General features: G+C 46.3%; 1 protein-coding gene across 9 annotated transcripts in view; it reads right to left on the bottom strand.

Annotated features, from left to right (window-relative positions):
* EMCN (endomucin) overlaps positions 1-21,963 on the bottom strand; it is a 431,382-nt gene that overhangs the window by 290,166 nt on the left and 119,253 nt on the right. For 4 of the 9 annotated variants that reach the window (XM_063918475.1, XM_063918500.1, XM_063918483.1 and 1 more), the window contains one exon: positions 327-392. The exons of the other annotated variants lie outside the window; for them this stretch is intronic. In XM_063918475.1, coding sequence (XP_063774545.1) covers positions 327-392 — 66 coding nt within the window. The remainder of the gene's footprint in view (positions 1-326; positions 393-21,963) is intronic. 9 annotated transcript variants of the gene reach the window in all.

Below are 21,963 nucleotides of genomic sequence, written 5' to 3'. Positions count from 1 at the left end.
TAGCCACTTCATAGCAATTTCTCTAAGGTATCTTCTTGTGGGTTCAGCTGAAGGGCAGCTGCAGGTTTCAAATATGTATTACCTTTGTGTTACCGACATGACCTAAATTCCTTGTGGTTTCAAATCAAAGAGAACGACCAAGAGAACAACCACAATAAACCCATGACATTCCAGGGAAAATCTAACAAAAGTACTATTTGTTCTAAATTACATTTCTTACCACTGCCAGAAAGATTGCTTTTTTAAAAAAACAATAAAACAACATATGTTACATAGTTACACAATACAGTATCATGCAATGATTTTAAGTTAATATTTACTTTTACCTGTTTTCGTGGATGCGTTATAAGTCGGCGTAACATTAGTAGCACTTATATTTGAAATCAAAATACCTACAAGAAATTAAATTGTTATATTAAGCCTTTCAGTAAAGCATGAAACGTAAATTTGGTATACACTGAATCTTGTGGTTATGGGGCCTAATTCAGACCTGATCGTAGCAGCAAATTTGTTAGCAGTTGGGCAAAACCATGTGCACTGCAAGTGGGGCAGATATAACATGTGCAGAGAGAGAGATTTGGGTGGGGTGTGTTCAAACTCAAATCTAAATTACAGTGTAAAAATAAAGCAGACAGTATTTACCCTGCACAGAAACAAAATAATTCCCCCAAATCTAACTCTCTCTGCACATGATATCTGCCCCCCCCCCCCACCCTTGCAGTGCACATGGTTCTGCCCAACTGCTAACAAATTTGCTGCTGCGATCAGATCTGAGTTAGGTCCATTGTCTGGAAGACATTTACAATTATTAGGCATTACATTAATCTATGGTTTCACTTGGTATGTTGCTGTAATGCTCACAAATCCGGTGCCGGAACTTAAAAATGAGTGTGGGTGTAAAATAAGCCTGGTTCGGTTAAGATCAGAGAGGCAGACCTGCTTTACCTCAAGGGTTGGACTGGCCCACAGGGGTACAGGGGAAACCACCGGTGGGCCCCACTGCCCGGGGCCCCACCTCCTCCTCTAAGGATCAGGTTCCAGGCTGTGCACTTAATTTATACATAATACATATGTAACCTTATACCGCACAGGACTGTTTTCTTCAGTGCATTGCTGTTATTAATCTGGTACATTGCATGCACTATCAGTATTTACTATATGTACTTATCAAGGGGCCCAACCATGCACTCCCTAAAGGTTATCCAAACCTCTGTGTAGACTGGCCACACCCATACACATGGGCCCCTACCATTGCATTCCCCCGGTGGGCCCTTCATGCCCCAGTCCGACACTGTTTACCCCTCAGACACAATGACCATACACCGTACAGGATCCAACTCCATTTTATTATTATATGCTAAAGGTGACAGTGATAGAATATGTAACAATTATATTTAGAAACATAACAAGAAACTTGGACATAAGCTGGCGTTGTCTCAAAATAACACAGTCTTGTATAACCAGCAATAACAAATAGGCAGGTGAGTTGCGGGAACAGGTCAGCAAGCTGTCGTTGTCTTTAGATATTGCTGGTTATACGACGCTGTGCTATCTAAAGACAATGCTAGCTTGCTTGCCTGGTCCCAAATTCACCTGCCTGCTTGTTATTTCTGGTTATACGACGCTGTGCTAACAAGCAGGCAGGTGAATTTGGGAACAGGTAAGCAAGCTGGCATTATATTTTAGATAGCACAGTCTTGTATAACCAGCAATAACAATGAGGCAGGTAAGTTGCGTGAACAGGTAAGCAAGCTGGTGTTATCTATAAATAGCACAATTATATAAGCTTTAACAGGCACTGCTGGGCGGAGCTTACATAAAACAGTCAATAATAAATCCGCCTTTGTAGTAGTCTGCACACAGATATATAAGCTTTTTTTTTTTCAATAATGATTTTTTTTATTAGTTTCCAAATATAGAGGGAAAAAAAACAAATAAATGTACACGAATATACATCATATAGAGAGTGCTACAGTAAGCTAACATATAAAACCAGATCATAGACAACAAATCTGAATTCAGAGTCTCGGTTCACTAATAGTGTACATAGTTCCTTTTAACTATCAATCATAACTATAACCATAAAAGTAATAGGATGGAGAGCTCAGTATAGAGGAAAAGAGAGAAAGACATAACAAGACAGCGACACACGAGGGGAGGAAAGAAAGAAAAAAAAAAAAACCCATACATGTCAGGGAGATACCTTACTCAAATATTGTAGCATAGATATATGTAGATAAATAGAGAGATAGGGGGCATCTATTACGAATGGGTGTTATCAGATTGTGGAGAATTTAGAGTTGTCATATCAATGGGATCACTAAAAATTACGGAGTGACCCTGTCTCTCCCGGTATTCGCTCCATCTAAACCATCTCATATAGACAGAAGAAGGAGAGGCAGAGTACACACATCCCGCTGTTTCAAAAAGAAAGTGCTTATGGGTATTATTAATAACCGTCTGGATGTGTGGTATGGACTGTGATTTCCACAGTTGGCCTATCGCCGCCTTAGTTGATATTAGAATGTGACCTACAATATAATTGTCGCAGCTGAGAAGAGTGTGAGGAGAATAGTGGAATAAGGCAAGTAGTGGATCTAGTGGCACAGTCGCTCCCACCACTTCCCCCAAAAGAGAGAACACCTCCGTCCACAGAGGCCTCAAAACTGGGCAATCCCAGAAAATATGTAGGATGGTACCGACATCTCCACATTTTCGCCAACATAACCGGGAGGTCGAGGGCCATATACGGTGAAGCCTCTGCGGAGTGAAGTACGCCCTATTGCAAAGTTTATAGAACATTTCTGAGTGCTGCAAACATTTAGAGATCTTAAAGCACTGTGAGGAAATTGTATCCCACTCTTCTTCTTGAAGTACGATAGAAAGATCCCTCTCCCACCTAGTCTGCGCAGGGAGTTTACCAGTTTTATTCAGAAGAACAATATATTGATACCATCTGGATACCCCACCCCTATGACCTGCGGTAGACAATCTAGAGAGCATATTAGCAGGTAGAGGAAGGGGAAAGGGGCCACCAGCCCTGTCAACATTAGTCTGAAGCCAATGGCGTAGTTGTAAGTATTTGAAAAAATCATGCTTTGATATCCCAAACTGAGTCTGAAGCTGAGAGAAGGGAATCAAACCATCATTCAAGAAAAGATCCTTCAATCTCACAACTCCAGCGTCAATCCAGGCATCTAATACAAGATCAGGGATAGTACAAGCAACGGTTCTAATAGAAAGATTCGCTGCCGGTAATGCAATAGTTGGGTCAGATATAGCCACTGAGTGCCATGACTTCAAGGTACATCTAATCGCGTCCCCAGGGCCAGTCCATTTCGGAACGTTGTTTATCGGCAGTAGAAATAGATCTGTAATATCAATCGACCCTAAAAAGGATTTCTCAATGACTACCCACGGTTTGGGGGAATGGGTGGCATACCAGTCGCGGGCCTGACTGAGGAGGCAGGCGGAGTGGTATGTATCTAAGTTGGGGTAGGCAACCCCGCCAAGGCCCTTGGGCAATGACAGAACCTGCCTAGAGATATACGCGGTCTAGATCCCTTCCAAATGAAGTGTGATAGAATCTTATTAGCCCTAACGCTAAGCGGTTTAGGGAAGCTGCGGGGAATGGATCGAAATAGGTATAGGAGTTTAGGAAGCAGTACCATCTTAGTTGCAGAAATACGCCCTAGCCAAGAGATTTCATGTAAGGACCATTCTTTAATCAATTTTTCGAAGGCGCTAAACAGAGGTGAGTAGTTACATTCATACAGATCTCTGTCAAGCGATAGATGTATACCTAAATATTTAATAGTTTTCGCTTGCCAAGCATACCTGTATTTATCCTTAAGTAAAGCCAGGATATGCGGTGGGATGTGGAGCGGTAGTGCCTCCGTTTTGGATGTATTCAGTTTGTAGTATGATATTTTAGAGTACCCATCTAATATTGCGTGGAGACCGATAAGGGAGGATCCAGGGTTGGTCAAACAGAGTAGAATATCATCTGCAAAAAGGTTGACCTTATGGCTCAATCCTCCTATCTCGGGTCCCGAGACCTCTACATCAGACCTAATAGTCTCGGCCAGGGGTTCAATAGCCAGGGCAAAAATAAGGGGGGATAAAGGGCACCCCTGTCTGGTGCCGTTGAAAATATCAAAGCCCCTGGAGAGACACCCATTCACATACACCCTAGCAGAGGGGGCAGAATATAAAGCCAAAATGGAATCCAGAAACCTTCCCTGGAAGCCAAACTTACCCAGGACCGATCTCAGGTATCCCCAGTGTAGCCTATCAAATGCCTTCTCAGCGTCCAACGATAGGACGAGGAGGGGCGTTCTATTAGCATCACAATATTCCATGACATTGTAAACTCTCCGAGTGTTGTCCGGGGCCTGCCTGCCCGGGACAAAGCCAACCTGATCAGCAGCTATAAGGGAGGGTAATAGAGGGCAAAGTCGGTTAGCGATAATCTTAGCAAAGAGCTTTACGTCTGTGTTCAACAGAGCTATCGGCCGGTAGTTTTGAACGGACGTGGGAGTTTTACCCGGCTTAGGGATAGCAACTATCCGCGCTTCAAGCATCTCCTTCGGGAACCTCCCAGAGTCCGACGCCTCGTTGAAGACTGCTAATAACACTGGTGCCAAATCTGCTTTATAAGTTTTGTAGAAATTAGACGGAAATCCATCTGGCCCCGGTGCTTTATCACGAGGAAGACCGTCAATAGCTGTCTCAAGTTCGGGAATAGTCCAGGGAGAGCTGAGGGACAGGCAGGCCTCGGAGTTCAGTGTCGGAAGGGACAGGTCTTTTAAAAAGGACTGAATTTCAGCTTCAATGGGTTGGGGAGTATTAGTATCTGCCTGTAGGTTGTAGAGTCGGGAGTAATACTCTGCAAAGGTGTCTGCTATACTATAAGGGTCAGAGACTCTAGAGCCCGTAGGGGAATAGATAAAATGAAGTCTGGCCTTAGCTCGCTGACCTTGCAGTTTCCGTGCCAAGAGACGCCATGCTTTATTTCCAAATACATAAAATCTCTGATTTAATCGGGCAAGATTGCGTTGTACTTCCCGAAGAGAAAAAACGTTCACCCTTTCCCTTGCGGCAAGCAAAAGCTTAAAGGCAGTTCTATTCTGCGGGTCAGCTTTATGAACTAATTCTAATTTTGCAACTTCGCTTTCAGCCAAAAGACGCTCAGCATTTTGAGCACGTTTTAATCGTGAAGCGGCCTGAATGGCAGCCCCCCGCATTACAGCCTTACAAGAGCACCAATTATTAAAGACCGAAGTCTCCTCGGGTTTGTTAGTTTCTAAATATAACTTTAAGGTTTGCTGCATGGCAAGTGAAGCCTCCTGATGGCATTACAGGAAATTTCCTAGTCTCCAGGGGCCCGGTGCGACTTTACGGTCCCCAAGTCTTCACACCACCTTCAGTGGAGAATGATCAGACCATGTCATTGGTAATATATCAATTTTCGTGATGGCCGGTAGTGACAATCTGTCAGTCAAAACTAGATCAATTCTAGAATATGAGGAGTGGACATGTGAATAAAAGGAGTAGTCCCTACTTGTTGGATGTTTAGTTCTCCACGCATCGTAGAGATCGTACTCTCCTAGCAATTGGCGAAGCCCAAGGGTATAAACAGGGGAGGTTCTGGGTTTAGCTAAGGGGCTTCTCGTGGGGAGAGATCTATCAACAGAAGGGTCTACAACTAAGTTGAAGTCCCCCAATAGCATGACGGCACCTTTAGCGTGTTTCTGTATCAGGGAGAATAGTTTCCTACAAAAGGAGAGTTGACCAGAGTTAGGTGCGTAGCAAGATGCCAAAGTAACAGTGGTATCCTCGAGCTGTCCAATTAATATTAAATACCTGCCTTCGGGGTCTACGAGTTGGGATTCGAGAGAGAATGGGCAGTCACGTGAGATCAGTATAGCCACTCCGGCCTTTTTTACGGGACCATTAGCCATGTAGCAGGTAGGGAAATGATTATCGCAGAATCTAGGGGGATCTAACCTCCTAAAATGAGTTTCCTGGATAGCGACCACATTCGCCTTCAGTTTGTAGAAAAAAGATAGGGCCAATCTACGCTTCTGTGGGGAATTCAGCCCCTTTACATTCAATGATACCAAATTAACCATGATAAACTAACCAGGAGGAGGAGCATCCGCTGAAACCAATACATACCATTAAAGAGGTACAGTATCCTGACCACAGGGTGAAAGAAAAAATAAGCATGGGGGGAACGAGACACAAAGGGAGACACACAGGGGAGGACAGAGAGAGATAGGAGAGAAATACAATACACAGAACAAAGAAAGCCGACTCGTGTAGAGACGAAGTCATAGTAAGACGCCAAAACATACAGCGCCTCACCTAGCAAGGTTGGGAGGTTAGTGGCCAACCTTCCCGCAATCAAATAACCCAATTTTTTTTTTAAACATTATAAACAAACAATCGCACATGGCATATCAAAGGAATGTCGGTAAGAATGGAATGATAGGCTAATTTGTAATGAGTCACAGGGTCCCGGAACCGGCAAAGAGTAATACTATAATTACAGTAACAAGACGGCCCGAAGGGGGGCGTAGAAACCAGACCAGAACCCTGTGACACAACAACTATCTTTAAAGAAAAAAGCCCCATCTTCCAATGATATCAAAAGTGTGAAACATGAAGTAATAAGGCAATTGACTTATAATTAACACTAAAACTAGTAGTCTTATAGAAACACTGCCGGTCCTATAATGGCCATTCTTGGCAGGGAAAGTACCGCAGTGGGAAGGGCCTACTTCCCAACCGTCGACCAGTCCGGCTGAAGTCGGCGGTCAGGAGAGCTGGCTCCTTGATCTCCAGCTATATTCCATTTGTGAAGAAGTCTCATACCGTCCTCGACCGAAGACACCACAATAGTTGAACCTTCTCTAGAAATCAATAGACGCATGGGGAACCCCCATCTATAGATGACTCCAGCTTTCCGAAGGGCCGCGGTGACAGGCTGAAAGGAGCGCCTCCTGATTAGGGTGTGTTGTGATAGGTCTCCAAAAAGTTGAAGCTGGCCCAAAGCTTTCACTGTGTCAGAGGAAGGTCTAGCCGCTTTAAGCAGGGAGTCTTTAATGTGGAAAAAATGGACCCTCATTAGGACATCCCTCGACGCACCTTCAGGGGCGCTGCGGGCCTTCGGAACTCTATGAATACGGTCCAATAACAAGTCCGCAGATGTAGTTAAGGGTAGCAGCTTCTTGAATATTTCAATTGTATAGTCATGTAGGCTGCTATTAGATACGGATTCAGGAACTCCTCTTAGCTTGAGATTATTTCTGCGTGAGCGGTCCTCCAAGTCAGCTACTTTATCCCGCAAAGCCGCAACTTCCCCCTCAAGAGCGTCATGAGAGTCGATAAGGGTATTGTGAAAGCTCACCACCTCACCCATCTTTGTTTCCAAATGTCCGGTCCTCTCGCCCAGGTCCTCAACGGAGCGCTGACAGGATTGCAGCATAGTACGGAATTCTGACGCCACCTCATCTTTAAACTGGTGTAACAAAAGCTTCATGGCGCCTACCGTTAAGGCTTCACTGTCCTCCAGGCGTGGAGAGGAGGGGGAATCCTGAGATGGGGGTGAGGTCATCAGAGGTGAGGAAGTCGTAGGTGGGGGATCCGATCCGATGGCAGAAGCCCCAGGCCCTTGAGATTTATTACGATAAGGAGAGGGCTTGAAAAAGGCAACTTGGGAAATTGACTTGGAGGCTTTATTCTTTTTTGGAGCCATCTTGTATCACCGTGAGAAGATAGAAGAACCCCAGTAGAAAGGAGGATTTCGTCTAAGGCCCAGAACGGCGGATATCCTCTTCGCCACGTGCGTGATTGTGTCAGCTAAAATGATTGCAGGGGGTTTCGGGGGAGACACATTGGGAAGGTGCCTACATCTTATAGGCACAGCAGGGTGCCCAGCTCCTGTGGGTAGATGTCATCCAATACACAACAGGGAGGGCCCAGTGGACCTAATAGTGAATGTGGAATCAGTTGCAGGATCAAGGGCTGGATTCTCCTTATGCACTGAGCTGTTCCACTGCTAAGCCACGCCCCCTACTTTTAATTTATTTTGTAAGAGCAGCTGGAGCGGCCCCAGAGAGTGCCCGGGGGATAGAGGCACCAATACTTTCCCCCCAAGCAGCGGCAGAAGGAGATCCGAGCCGCCTCCGCAGCACACGCTGCAAGGGTTCCAGGTGTGGGCGCAATGCCAGTAAGTAAAATGGCGCCGCCGCCTGATCTCCGCTAAAACCTCCGGCCGTCTAGGTCCCCGGAGGCCCCCAGCTGAGCAGCCAGGAACGGGAGCGGGTGCAGCGGCGGGTACTGTGTGCAGGCCGGGGTCCCCCAGTCTGGGCGCTGGTGAGTGGGAAGAGCAACCGCGGCGGGAGAGAGCGGCAGGGTCCGCCCGCCTTCGGCTCTCCTCAGCGTGACCGCGGTTACCGGCGGGTCTCTGTCCAAGGTAAGGGGGCTGCGGGCAGCATTCACCTCTCCACAGTGGAATACACGGAGAGGCGTCGGGCAGGGAAGCAGAGTCCCGATGTGGGGGGAGCACCCTCCGCGGCCAATTCCAGCTACACAAGGCCTCCTCCTCCGGGGTAGCAGTAAAATAGAGGTCCCGGCTTCTCCTGGGTCAGAAGGCCGCAACCCGCACGGGTGCAGGGGACACCCGCCGGCTCCGCGGACCTCTCTGCCCTACACAGGAAGACCCCAGCTGATGAAGGGGGGTCCCTAAGATTACCAGGGAGCAGCAGAGTAACGTTTATTTACGTTATATATGGACGTAAGGCAGGAGCTCCTGTGGAACACGTCTGCCCAGGTCTGCAGCTAGGCCACGCCCCCAGATATATAAGCTTTAATAGGCACTGCTGGGTGGAGCTTGCATCAACAGTCAATCATAACCCAACCTTTGTTGTAGTAAGCACACAGATATATAAGCTTTAATAAGCATTGCTGGGCGAAAATTGCATAAAACAATCAATAATACACCCGCCTTTGTAGTAAAAAGCACACATGTATAATAGCTTTAACAGTCACTGCTGGACGGAGCTTACATAAAACGGTCAATAGTAAATCCACCTTTGTAGTAATAAGCACACAGGTATATAAGCGTTAACTGGCACTGCTGGGCGGCGCTTGCATAAACAATCAAGAATGAGCCTGCCTTTGTAGTAAGAAGCACTTAGATATATAAGCTTTAACTAACACTGTTGGGCGGAGCTTGCATAAACAGTCAATAATGAGCCTGCCTTGGTAGTACCATAACACACATATGTATAAGCTTTCGGAGCTTGCATCAACAGTCAATAATAAATCCGCCTTTGTAGTAGAAAACAGACAACCAGAAAGAACACACTTCTTCAATAATTAAACAGCAAATACACAGGAGAATTCACTCCCCTACCCCTTTTTAAGTTAACCTGCCAGCATCAGCCGAGTCTTCAATATAACTGCAGCAACATTAACTACCATGCATTGCCATTAACACATGTAACCTTGCACAATATATATAACATCACAGGAACATGCCAGACTGCTTGAAGGGGAAGAGAGGGGCACAAGGGAATCTATCAGTGACGTTCGGTGAGGTCAGTGGCTGTTGAGGCACTGGCAGCTAACCCCCCCCCCCCCATAAAGGGGGAGAAAAAAAAGTGTAGTCCCCCACACATCCCTAAAACCAGCACCAGGCAGAACCTATAACAAGCGGGTCCTGCTTAGGAATGGGGATGACCAGGGCGAGTCTGCTTGAACCCCCCCCCACACACCCCTTTTCCTTAGTATGATTGAACCGGGTGCTGAAGGGAGCCTACCCCCCTATTTTTACTTTGATACCCGGGACAACAAGGAGAGGAAGGGGAGCCTACCCCCTATAATCTTTAATACAGTGCACTGGGGATAAAAGAGGAGCCTACCCTATTTACTATATTTTGTTCCCCCAATTGCAGAGTTCTGGCAGCAAAAGGGTTATCTAAGGTGCAGAGTGATGCAGCGGAAGGGCTTAACAGGGTTCTCACCACACACTGCGGCGCTTCTGCCATCTCCGATCCTCCGCGTATTCAGCGCTGCCCGGGATGCTGAGCACCGCACCGGGCTGTGCCTCTGTCCAAAGGCCTACAGTCCGGGTGTCCAATCCGTCCGGCTGGCGTTGATCCTCTAGGCTCCGGTGAAGAGTCTTCCTCCCTTTTCCCGCCGCTGGTCTGCGCCGTCATCTTCAGAGCCGCCAGGGGTCATTGTCGGGAGTCTTCTTTCCGGGGGCATCCTCTGCGATGCCTGCACGCTCATCACCTGCCGGCAGTTGCCGCTCCTCGGGATCCAGGGGATGGAGGTCATCGCTACTTCACTGGACAGGATGCGGTCTCTCCAGCTCAGCGCTCCAGTCTCTAAAGAGCGGTGGCACTTCCCCGTGATCCGTCCATGCTGGCACTGACGCGGCCAGCTCTTAACCCCAGGCAGGGTCTCCGGCTTTCTCCTGGCACTGGTGCAGTGGTCTCCCTGGCGCTGCGACTCTGATTCTCTGGCTGTGGTCTATTCAGCTGTTGGGCACCCGCCTCCCCATCGCACTGCTCCAGGCACTACATGCTGGGCACCCCAGGTACTCTTTCTCCCATTCCTCCAGGGGCTCCCCTCTCTCGCGCTGGGGACCTGACTTTAAGGGTAGCTCTCTCTCTGGCCCTCCCCTGTCCTCCTTGATAACTGGCTCCCGGGGCCCCAGCAACATACCGCCCCAGGTGCCTTCTGCCCTGCAACCTGGGGGGCCCAATCAATAGGGGACAAACTTCCCCGGCTTGGCTGTTGCTGGCCAAAGGGGGGATTGCTCTAACTTAGTGGCTCCAAATCATCCCTGCCAGAGCTGACAGGGTCAGATAAAGTTCACCCTGTCATTTCTATAGGGCTGTATGGATTTCCCCATATGTAAGGGGACAACCAGGGGACCCCTGTATATAAAAAAAAAATTATGTGTGGGGGTATTACATTGCTACTTTTTTTTAAATAGTAGTGTTGACATGCACAAGATAGCAGAGATCCCTTTAGACATTTCAACATACAGGTAGGGCAATGCAGCATGTTTTATACAGTAGTAACCTGTCACAGTTTCTATCAAGTTAAAGTAACCTGACATAATGCCTAATTCAGACCTGACCGCACCTCTGCGTTTTTGCAGAGGTTTGCGATCGGATAGTCACCGCCCAGACAAAGTGAAAAAGCGCCCTGTGCAAGTCTGCGTATGCCGTGTGGAAAGCTTTGCATACGCCAGTCAGCTGCAAATCCGTTCCAAACTCATGTACAATTGAATGAATTTTCCAGTCTGTGCAGTCTGTGCATAGTTTACGACTTACTCCTACAGTGCGATACAAACAGGCTGATCGAGCCGGAGCTGATGTCACACACCCTCCCTGAAAACACTAGGGAATGCCTGCGTTTTTCCAGGCACTCCCAGAAAACGTCCAGTTACCACCCCCAAACGCCTGCTTCCTGTCAATCAGCCCGCGTTCGCCTAGTGATAAAAAATGATGCATGATTTTTTATGCAGTTTGGTCTCGCGCCTGCACATTACGATCCATATGTATGTGCAGACTAGTGATGTGCACCGGAAATTTTTCGGGTTTTGGATTCGGTTCTGCGGCCGTGTTTTGGATTCGTACGCATTTTGGCAAAACCTCCCTGAAATTTTTTTGTCTGATTCGGGTGTGTTTTGGATTTGAGTGTTTTTTTTACAAACAACCCTCAAAAACAGCTTAAATCATAGAATTTGGGGGTCATTTTGATCCCATAGTATTATTAACCTCAATAACCATAATTTCCACTCATTTCCTGTCTATTCTGAACACCTCACACCTCACAATATTATTTTTAGTCCTAAAATTTGCACCGAGGTCGCTGGATGGCAAAGATAAGTGACCCAAGTGGCCGACACAAACACCTGGCCCATCTAGGAGTGGCACTGCAGTGTCAGACAGGATGGCAGATTTAAAAATAGTCCCCAAACAGTACATGATGCAAAGAAAAAAAGAGGTGCAATGAGGTAGCTGTGTGACTAAGCTAAGCGACCCAAGTGGCCGACACAAACACCTGGCCCATATAGGAGTTGCACTGCAGTGTCAGACAGGATGGCAGATTAAAAAAATAGTCCCCAAACAGCACATGATGCAAAGAAAAAAAGAGGTGCAATGAGGTAGCTGTGTGACTAAGCTAAGCAACCCAAGTGGCCGACACAAACACCTGGCCCATCTAGGAGTGGCACTGCAGTGTCAGACAGGATGGCAGATTTAAAAAATAGTCCCCAAACAGCACATGATGCAAAGAAAAAAAGAGGTGCACCAAGGTCGCTGGATGGCTAAGCTAAGCGACCCAAGTGGCCGACACAAACACCTGGCCCATCTAGGAGTGGCACTGCAGTGTCAGACAGGATGGCAGATTTAAAAAATAGTCCCCAAACAGCACATGATGCAAAGAAAAAAAGAGGTGCAATGAGGTAGCTGTGTGACTAAGCTAAGCGACCCAAGTGGCCGACACAAACACCTGGCAAATCTAGAAGTGGCACTGCAGTGTCAGACAGGATGGCAGATTTAAAAAATAGTCCCCAAACAGCACATGATGCAAAGAGAAAAAGAGGTGCACCAAGGTCGCTGGATGGCTAAGCTAAGCAACCCAAGTGGCCGACACATACACCTGGCCCATCTAGGAGTGGCACTGCAGTGTCAGACAGGATGGCAGATTTAAAAAATAGTCCCCAAACAGCACATGATGCAAAGAAAAGAAGAGGTGCACCAAGGTCGCTGGATGGCTAAGCTAAGCGACCCAAGTGGCCGACACAAACACCTGGCCCATCTAGGAGTGGCACTTCAGTGTCAGACAGGATGGCAGATTTAAAAAATAGTCCCCAAACAGCACATGATGCAAAGAAAAAAAGAGGTGCACCAAGGTCGCTGGATGGCTAAGCTTAGCGACCGAAGTGGCCGACACATACACCTGGCCCATCTAGGAGTGGCACTGCAGTGTCAGACAGGATGGCACTTCAAGAAATAGTCCCGAAACAGCACATGATGCAAAGAAAAGAAGAGGTGCACCAAGGTCGCTGGATGGCTAAGCTAAGCGACCCAAGTGGCTGACACAAACACCTGGCCCATCTAGGAGTGGCACTGCAGTGTCAGACAGGATGGCAGATTTAAAAAATAGTCCCCAAACAGCACATGATGCAAAAAAGAGGTGCACCAAGGTCGCTGGATGGCTAAGCTAAGCGACCCAAGTGGACGACACATACACCTGGCCCATCTAGGAGTGGCACTGCAGTGTCAGACAGGATGGCACTTCAAGAAATAGTCCCCAAACAGCACATGATGCAAAGAAAAGAAGAGATGCACCAAGGTCGCTGCATGGCTAAGCTAAGCGACCCAAGTCGCCGACACAAACACCTGGCCCATCTAGGAGTGGCACTGCAGTGTCAGACAGGATGGCAGATTTAAAAAATAGTCCCCAAACAGCACATGATGCAAAGAAAAAAAGAGGTGCAATGAGGTAGCTGTGTGACTTAGCTAAGCGACCCAAGTGGCCGACACATACACCTGGCTCATCTAGAAGTGGCACTGCAGTGTCAGACAGGATGGCAGATTTAAAAAATAGTCCCCAAACAGCACATGATGCAAAGAAAAAAAGAGGTGCACCAAGGTCGCTGGATGGCTAAGCTAAGCGACCCAAGTGGCCGACACAAACACCTGTCCCATCTAGGAGTGGCACTGCAGTGTCAGAGAGGATGGCAGATTTAAAAAATAGTCCCCAAACAGCACATGATGCAAAGAAAAAAAGAGGTGCAATGAGGTAGCTGTGTGACTAAGCTAAGCGATCCAAGTGGCCGACACAAACACCTGGCCCATCTAGGAGTGGCACTGCAGTGTCAGACAGGATGGCAGATTTAAAAAATAGTCCCCAAACAGCACATGATGCAAAGAAAAAAAGAGGCGCACCAAGGTCGCTGGATGGCTAAGCTAAGCGACTCAAGTGGCCGACACAAACACCTGGCCCACCTAGGAGTGGCACTGCAGTTTTCTAGCGAGAGGATGAGTGCTTCCATCCTCATGTGAATCTGAACCACTAGCCATGAACATAGGCCAGGGCCTCAGCCGTTCCTTGCCACTCTGTGTCGTAAATGGCATATTGGCAAGTTTACGCTTCTCATCAGACGCTTTTAATTTTGAATTTTGGGTCATTTTACTGAACTTTTGTAGTATACTTGACAACACAGACGTAGAGCAGTGGACTACTGTACCGTACTGCTATATATATACTGGTGGTCAGCAAAATTCTGCACTGTCCTCCTACAATACACTGCGCACAACTAAAATGGAGCACAGGTATGGATGCATAGTATACTTGACGACACAGAGGTAGAGTAGTGGAGTACTGTACCGTGCTGCTATATATATATACTGGTGGTCAGCAAAATTCTGCACTGTCCTCCTACTATATACTGCGCACAAGTAAAATGCAGCACAGGTATGGATGCATAGTATACTTGACGACACAGAGGTAGAGCAGTGGACTACTGTACCGTACTGCTATATATATACTGGTGGTCAGCAAAATTCTGCACTGTCCTCCTACTATATACTGCGCACAACTAAAATGCAGCACAGGTATGGATGGATAGTGTACTTTGCGACACAGAGGTAGAGCAGTGGACTACTGTACCGTACTGTTATATATATACTGGTGGTCAGCAAAATTCTGCACTGTCCTCCTACTATGTACTGCGCACAACTAAAATGCAGCACAGGTATGGATGCATAGTATACTTGAAGACACAGAGGTAGAGCCGTGGACTACTGTACCGTACTGCTATATATATACTGGTGGTCACAGCAAAATTCTGCACTGTCCTCCTACTGTATACTACAATGCAGCACAGATATGGAGCAATTTTCAGGCAGAGAACGTAGATATTTTCAGCACACTGAGCACAGATATTTTCAAGCACACTGAGCACAGATATTTGCAGCACACTGAGCACAGATATTTGCAGCACACTGAACACTGAAACTGAGAGAACGCAGCCACATCCTCTCGCTATCATCTCCAAAGCACGAGTGAAAATGGCGACGCGCGGCTCCTCATATAGAATACGAATCTCGCGAGAATACGACAGCTGGATGATGACGTTCGGGCGCGCTCGGGTTAACCGAGCAAGGCGGGAAGATCCGAGGCTGCCTCGGAACCGTGTAAAATGGGTGAAGTTCGGGGGGTTCGGATCCCGAGGAACCGAACCCGCTCATCACTAATGCAGACATTTGATAATCGGAGACTGTGATTTTACACAATGGCGATTAGGTCTGAATTAGGCCTATTGTGGCTAGTAAGTAAAACAAATACTTGCCTTGATTCCCTGGCATGTATTTTTTTTTCTTCAACAGACTGACCACTGTTGCAAGACTACCTACATACTGTAATAGATCATTTTATAAGGCTGCTAATATGGGTGGGAGCCCATAATTGGGATACCTATAGGAGGATCTGGAAGTACATGCCATTGAATTTTATTCTAGTCCGCAGTTTGGCAATGGGAAAAACTATGGGGGTGATTCCAACCTGATTGCTAGCAGGCTACTTTTAGCACTGCTGCGATCAGGTACTCACCGCCAACAGGGGAGGGGGGATTAGCTGTGCAGGGCTGCGAACCGCTGTGCAGAGAGCTGCACAAACAAAGGTTTGTGCAGTTTCTGCACAGCTCACGACTTACTCACCCGCTGCGATGATCTTGTCCGGAGCTGACGTCAGGATCCCTCCCTGGAGACGGCTGGACACGCCTGCGTTCGCTCAGACACGCCTTGAAAACGGTGAGTAGACACCCCCGGCCGGCCTCTTCCTGTCAATCTTCTATCGTTCGCCACTGCGAATGCTTTCTTCATTAATTTCTTCGCTGCATGGCGACGTCCGTTGCCGAGCAGTGATGCGCCTGCGTATTGCCGCCCACGCGCATTTGCAGTTCTGACCCGTTCACATGGCTGTGAAAAATTGCAGCGTGCGAATGGGTCGGGATGACCCCCTTTATTATATAATGGAATAACCACTCATGAGACAGGCACTGTACAGAGCGCTTGCGTGCATGTTCCTTTCTAGACACATGTGGTATTCAAATGATATATCGCGCCCTATCTCCTTTCTAAAGTGATCCCCGCTCTCACGCATATTGCGCCCATAGTAATTAAGTTTAGCTGCGTAAAGGGTTGGGTGCCCTCGCTTCTCCGGGGGTTGCAAGCTGAAATGATAATACCACGCTTGTCAGCAGAAACAGTACGAATGTGGAAGGGGGCGGAAAGAATTAAATACCACCCATGATGATGTGACATTGGAGACTGGTTTGGAAGGACCATGCCTTGTAAACTAGATGGAGTTTAGACTTGTAATATAGCAGCATCTTTTGTTGTTCATCTTATTGTTTTCAGTCCAATATGAAATTAAAAAAATATACTAATTTTAACTGCTATTGGCTTATTGTTGCCCATCAGCAAACACACCATATTATCCCGTCTTCTTCTGTCGGCTGTTCCCCACCTGTTCTTATTCAGATTAGATTTTAAAGACTGAATGGATATTGTCAAAGGTCCTCTGTCTGCCAAACATACCAATATTACAGTAGTGTTCCATGTGTTCATTTTACCAGTATTCCCCCAACTCTACACCTTGCACATAATGGCAATAATACCCCCACATTGTAATGATACAGCCAAGAGCCAACGCTCACTACGTATATATAAAATTGTAGCTTGATTGCTGGCAATGGGGACCATACAGCTAATGCTATGGTGTGATTGCTATAGTGACACACAGCAGACACCTAAGTTTACTGTTGTTTGAGAAATACAGCATGGAGGACATAACTACTTTAGCAAGTGCCAAAAGTGCTATGTCTCATTGCTAAATGGAGCCCTCATTGATTCAGTTACTCCCTAGCCACTGGCATTCTAGGCAACCACTTAGGTTCCCCTAATAGTATCACTGCCCCTACTTACCAGACGCCTGCAGACTACAAACTCTCCCCTTATTCCACTGGCTGAAGGAACTACAGTAATTTTTTCCAAAAATCCCTCTTTATCTCCAATTGAACTATTTGCAGTTAAACCTTATATTTTACCAAATCTTCTCAGTGTCAACCAATGTGCATGCCTGTCTGTGAACTAACCACATAGCTTCTATGCATGTGTTTATTTCATACATGTACATAGGTGACAAAATGGGAAGGGGCAAGGGGTCGGCTCATTACCCCATCCCCACCCAAATATTTGAGAGGCACCAGTCAATGTACTGGGTTGTGGGGCACCATCTAGGGTTACCATAGGCAGTGTCAGGTGATACTCCCCTTTCCGACTACTCCACCTCCTCCCTCCATACTGGTCTTCTCTACACACCTCCAGGGCCCTCCTCTACCCTGCACCCAGATCCGGACCCTACAATGTGTGGCTGGTTCCTCCTCTGGGTCCAGCCCTGTGCCCTTCTCACCTCCTACTTCAGATGTTCCTCCCCTCTTTCCCCCCCTCAGCTCCCCCTTTCCTTTCTCTCCCTCCCCTCGCAGCACATAGATATATACCAGTGACACGTGGTGAGGTGAGTTTTGACTATATAAAGTATATGAAAAATAAAGTATATAATAGAAATATCTTCTTTGTATTATTCTAATAATTTGTATTGTCAAAACTCAGGAGTAAAAAGTCTATGGCTGGTGAGACAGGGTATCCGGTCTGTAAGTCGACAAGACTTAGGTCGACTGTCTAGGTCTGTCACTATTGGTCGACAGTAACTAGGTCGACAGGGTTTCTAGGTCAACATGGTCTCTAGGTTGACATGTTCTAGGTCGACAGGTCAAAAAGCCGACATGAGTTTTTCACATTTTTTTAATTTGAACTTTTTCATACTTTACGATCCTCGTGGACTACGATTGGGAACGGTAACCTGTGCCGAGCGCAGTGGTAGCGGAGCAAGACACCTTGGCCCTCATTCCGAGTTGATTGCTCGCTAGCAACTTTTAGCAGCCGTGCAAACGCATAGTCGCTGCTCACGGGGGAGTGTATTTTCGCTTTGCAAGTGTGTGAACGCCTGTGCAGCCGAGCGGGTACAAACACATTTTGTGCAAAACAAGACCAGCCCTGTAGTTACTTATTCTGTACGATGATTGCTGCGACGAGTGACACGGTAATTATGTCAGATACCTGCCCAGCAAACGCCCGGCCACGTCTGCGTTTTTCCAAACACACACATAAACCATAAACGCCCTTGTCCTGTCAATCTCCTTGCGTTAGGCTGTGCAAATGGAATCGTCGCTAGAAGCAGTGCAAAACAACGATACTCTTTGTACCCGTATGCTGCGCGGGCGCATTGCAGCTCATACGCATGGGTAGTTTTGGCGTTTTTTTAAATGATCGCTATGCAGCGAACAACAGCAGCTAGCGATCAACTCGGAATGAGGGCCCTTGCCCGAAGCATGGCGAGCGAAGCGAGCCATGCGAGGGGTCTCGTTGCACTAATTGGGGTTCCTGGTCTCTGTACGGCGAAAACGACACCAAAAAAGATTAAAAACCTCATGTCAACCTTTTGACCTGTTGACCTAGACCATGTTGACCTAGAGACCCTGCCGACCTAGAATCCCTGTCAACCTAGTTACTGTCGACCAATAGTGGTCGACCTAGACACTGTCGACCTAAGTGTGGTCGACCTTCAATACCTCACCCGGTGAGGCAGTGCTTTCCATGCCTACCTTTTCCTCACATCTCTGATCTAAACTCACCAAATTTCCAGCAGTATATACTGCTGCACCTGGAACCCTTGGGCTCATATATTGTGTGTAAATCTGCCTCTGGTACTAGCCAGAGCCTCCTGAGCCATTTACCGTACATCCTTGATATATACAGTGTATATATATATATATATATATATATATCTGTCAGGTAGGTGATGTGGCACGTAAGTCCAGCTGCCCCTGAATGGGTGACATCCAGTTATTTAGGGGAACCAAATGAAATATCTTGCAATCCCCCACCTTAAAATGTTGTGGGTCTGTAATGTGTATAAAATCATGTCTGATATATAAACATACCACATACCTATATACCCCTGCTATATACCTACACACCTGTATACCTCTGCTATATATTCACCCACTGGTATACCCGTTATATACCCGCATACCTGTATACCCTTGCTATATACCCACACACCTGTATACCCCTGCAATATATGAACCCACCTGTATATCCCTGCTATATTCCCGTACACCTTTATATCCCAGATATATTCCCACATTTATTTAGATTGCAGTTTGCTGGCAGGTCTCTGGCTGGCAGACAGTAAGCTGGTCCCTCTGGTAGCAGCAAGCTGGTACCTCTGCAAGCTGTCTTGCTCCAGCGTCTGTGGTGGCCATCTTTGGAGGGTGCAATGCATCATGTGTAGTTTATATTTTACTGCTCAAAGTCTGGGCAGTAAAAATAAACTACAAATCCCATGGTTCCCCTCTCTTAATTCTCTGGCCAGCTGAGTGACTGTCTTGCGCCAGTGGTGGCCATCTTTGGAGGGTGCAACGCATCATTGGATTTGTAGTTTATCTTTTACTGCTCAAAGTCTGAGCAATAAAAAATAAACTGCAAATACCATGATACCTCACTGTCTCAGGTTCCCGGAATGGACAGCATGGCCAGGCCCAAACTGGCACCCACAGTTCATCCAAACATCTACCACCAGCAGGAATAGTAAGTGGGCGCCGGCAGGGTGACTGTGACTGTGCCCCGCCAGTGTGTGGGCATTATAAAATGGTGCAGCAATATATACTGTTGTAAATTTGGTGAGATAGGCCAGGGAGTTACTGCCTCACCTGCCATAAACTTTTTGCTCCAGAGTTTGACAATAAAATGATTAGAGTTATGCAAAGAAGATATTTCTAATATATTTTTGTATTTTTCATATACTTTAAATAGTCACAACTCAGGCATATATGTTAGTATCGAAAATAAAGTAGTAATGTATACATATATATATATATATACACACACACACACACACACACACACACACACACACACACACACACACATGGAGTGCTAAATCACCATATAACCATCCAATTAAATAAATAGTAGTGATAAGATAACAATGCACAATTTAATAGACACAATTAAAATATAACAATAAAAACATTAAGAACCATATTGTATGAACACCTCACTTGGAAAATTGCGACACAGTAGCTGATGTTTGGAAGTCCAGATAAGGCTATTTAAGCCAATTGAATATACGCTAGTTCAGAGACATTTTATATATCTTTCTTTTTTTATTAATTCAATATTTTGATGGAGCTCCGTATAAGGAGAACTAAATCTAATGATATAAATGATTGTTCTATCGATATTGATTGTGTTTGAAAACCTGGATAAGGTACTGAATTAATTACCTGTTTACTCTACACCTGTTATCTAATGAGCAATGCCTTTTGATTGGATGGCCTCTATACAAAACCTGCCAAAACGGACACTCAGTATACCTTCTGATGAAACCGCTACCCTGCCTATAGCGGAGAAACGCATCAAGGAATTGCTTCCCCTCTGTGGAATCGACCTCTGGCTGAGCTTGTCACCATTCCACTCCGTGCAGCCTGCATTCTCCTCTCCCACAGTCTGCATATCCGGTTTCTCATCGCCGCCGGAGACGTCCGGCTCTGCGGTCACAGCTCACCAGTGCACACTGAGCAAGCCTGCAGGGGAGACGGGGACACCGCTGAAACAGCAACAGATGGAGGTTTGGAAACACCTCCAACAGCGGTGAGCACTGATTTAAAACGGTCATTATCGGGCTGCAACATTATGGGGGTCATTCCGAGTTGTTCGCTCGCAATCTGCTTTTAGCAGCATTGCACACGCTAAGCCGCCGCCTACTGGGAGTGAATCTTAGCTTAGCAAAATTGCGAACGAAAGATTAGCAGAATTGCGAATAGACACTTCTTAGCAGTTTCTGAGTAGCTCCACACTTACTCGGCATCTGCGATCAGTTCAGTCAGTTTCGTTCGTGGTTTGACGTCACAAACACACCCAGCGTTCGCCCAGACACTCCTCAGTTTCTCCAGCCACTCCCGCGTTTTTCCCAGAAACGGTAGCGTTTTTTCGCACACACCCATAAAACGGCCAGTTTCCGCCCAGAAACACCCACTTCCTGTCAATCACATTACGATCACCAGAACGAAGAAAAAACCTCGTAATGCCGTGAGTAAAATTCCTAACTGCATAGCAAATTTACTTGGCGCAGTCGCACTGCGGCAGTCGCACTGCGGACATTGCGCATGCGCATTAGCGACTAATTGCTCCATTGCGGAAAAAAAAATAACGAGCGAACAACTCGGAATGACCCCCTATATTCATATTAACAGCTCAAGATACTTGCTGGTGCAATTGACATTCCTTTAGGACTCTGAACTAGCGTATAATCAATTGGCTTAAATAGCCTTATCTGGACTTCCAAACATCAGCTACTGTGTCGCAATTTTCCAAGTGAGGTGTTCATACAATATGGTTCTTAATGTTTTTATTGTTATATTTTAATTGTGTCTATTAAACTATGCATTGTTATCTTATCACTACTATTTATTTAATTGGATGGTTATATGGTGATTTAGCGCTCCCTGTGTGTGTATATATATACATATATGTATACATTACTACTTTATTTTTGTGGCTATTTTGAATAATTGCAGATTATTCATTGGGAGCAGCATTTTAGAATTTCCTTATCCAGGTATTACTTAATTAAGTTGATAATAAGGTGCGCCAGATTGTCTATTTCTATTTTTCTAAGTAAAATTAGTTCAAGCCTTGTTTTGACTATATATGTTAGTAGTATGACAGGAAAGGCTATGTCTCACCTGCCTCACCTCACTGCACATCACTGGCGTTGATGGTTCTTGTGATTTAGGGA

Source organism: Pseudophryne corroboree, chromosome 1 (genome assembly GCF_028390025.1).
Source record: "Pseudophryne corroboree isolate aPseCor3 chromosome 1, aPseCor3.hap2, whole genome shotgun sequence".
Lineage (NCBI taxonomy): Eukaryota > Metazoa > Chordata > Amphibia > Anura > Myobatrachidae > Pseudophryne > Pseudophryne corroboree.
The sequence above is the reverse complement of the archived record's forward strand: the minus strand, read 5'-3'. Positions and strand labels throughout refer to the sequence as shown.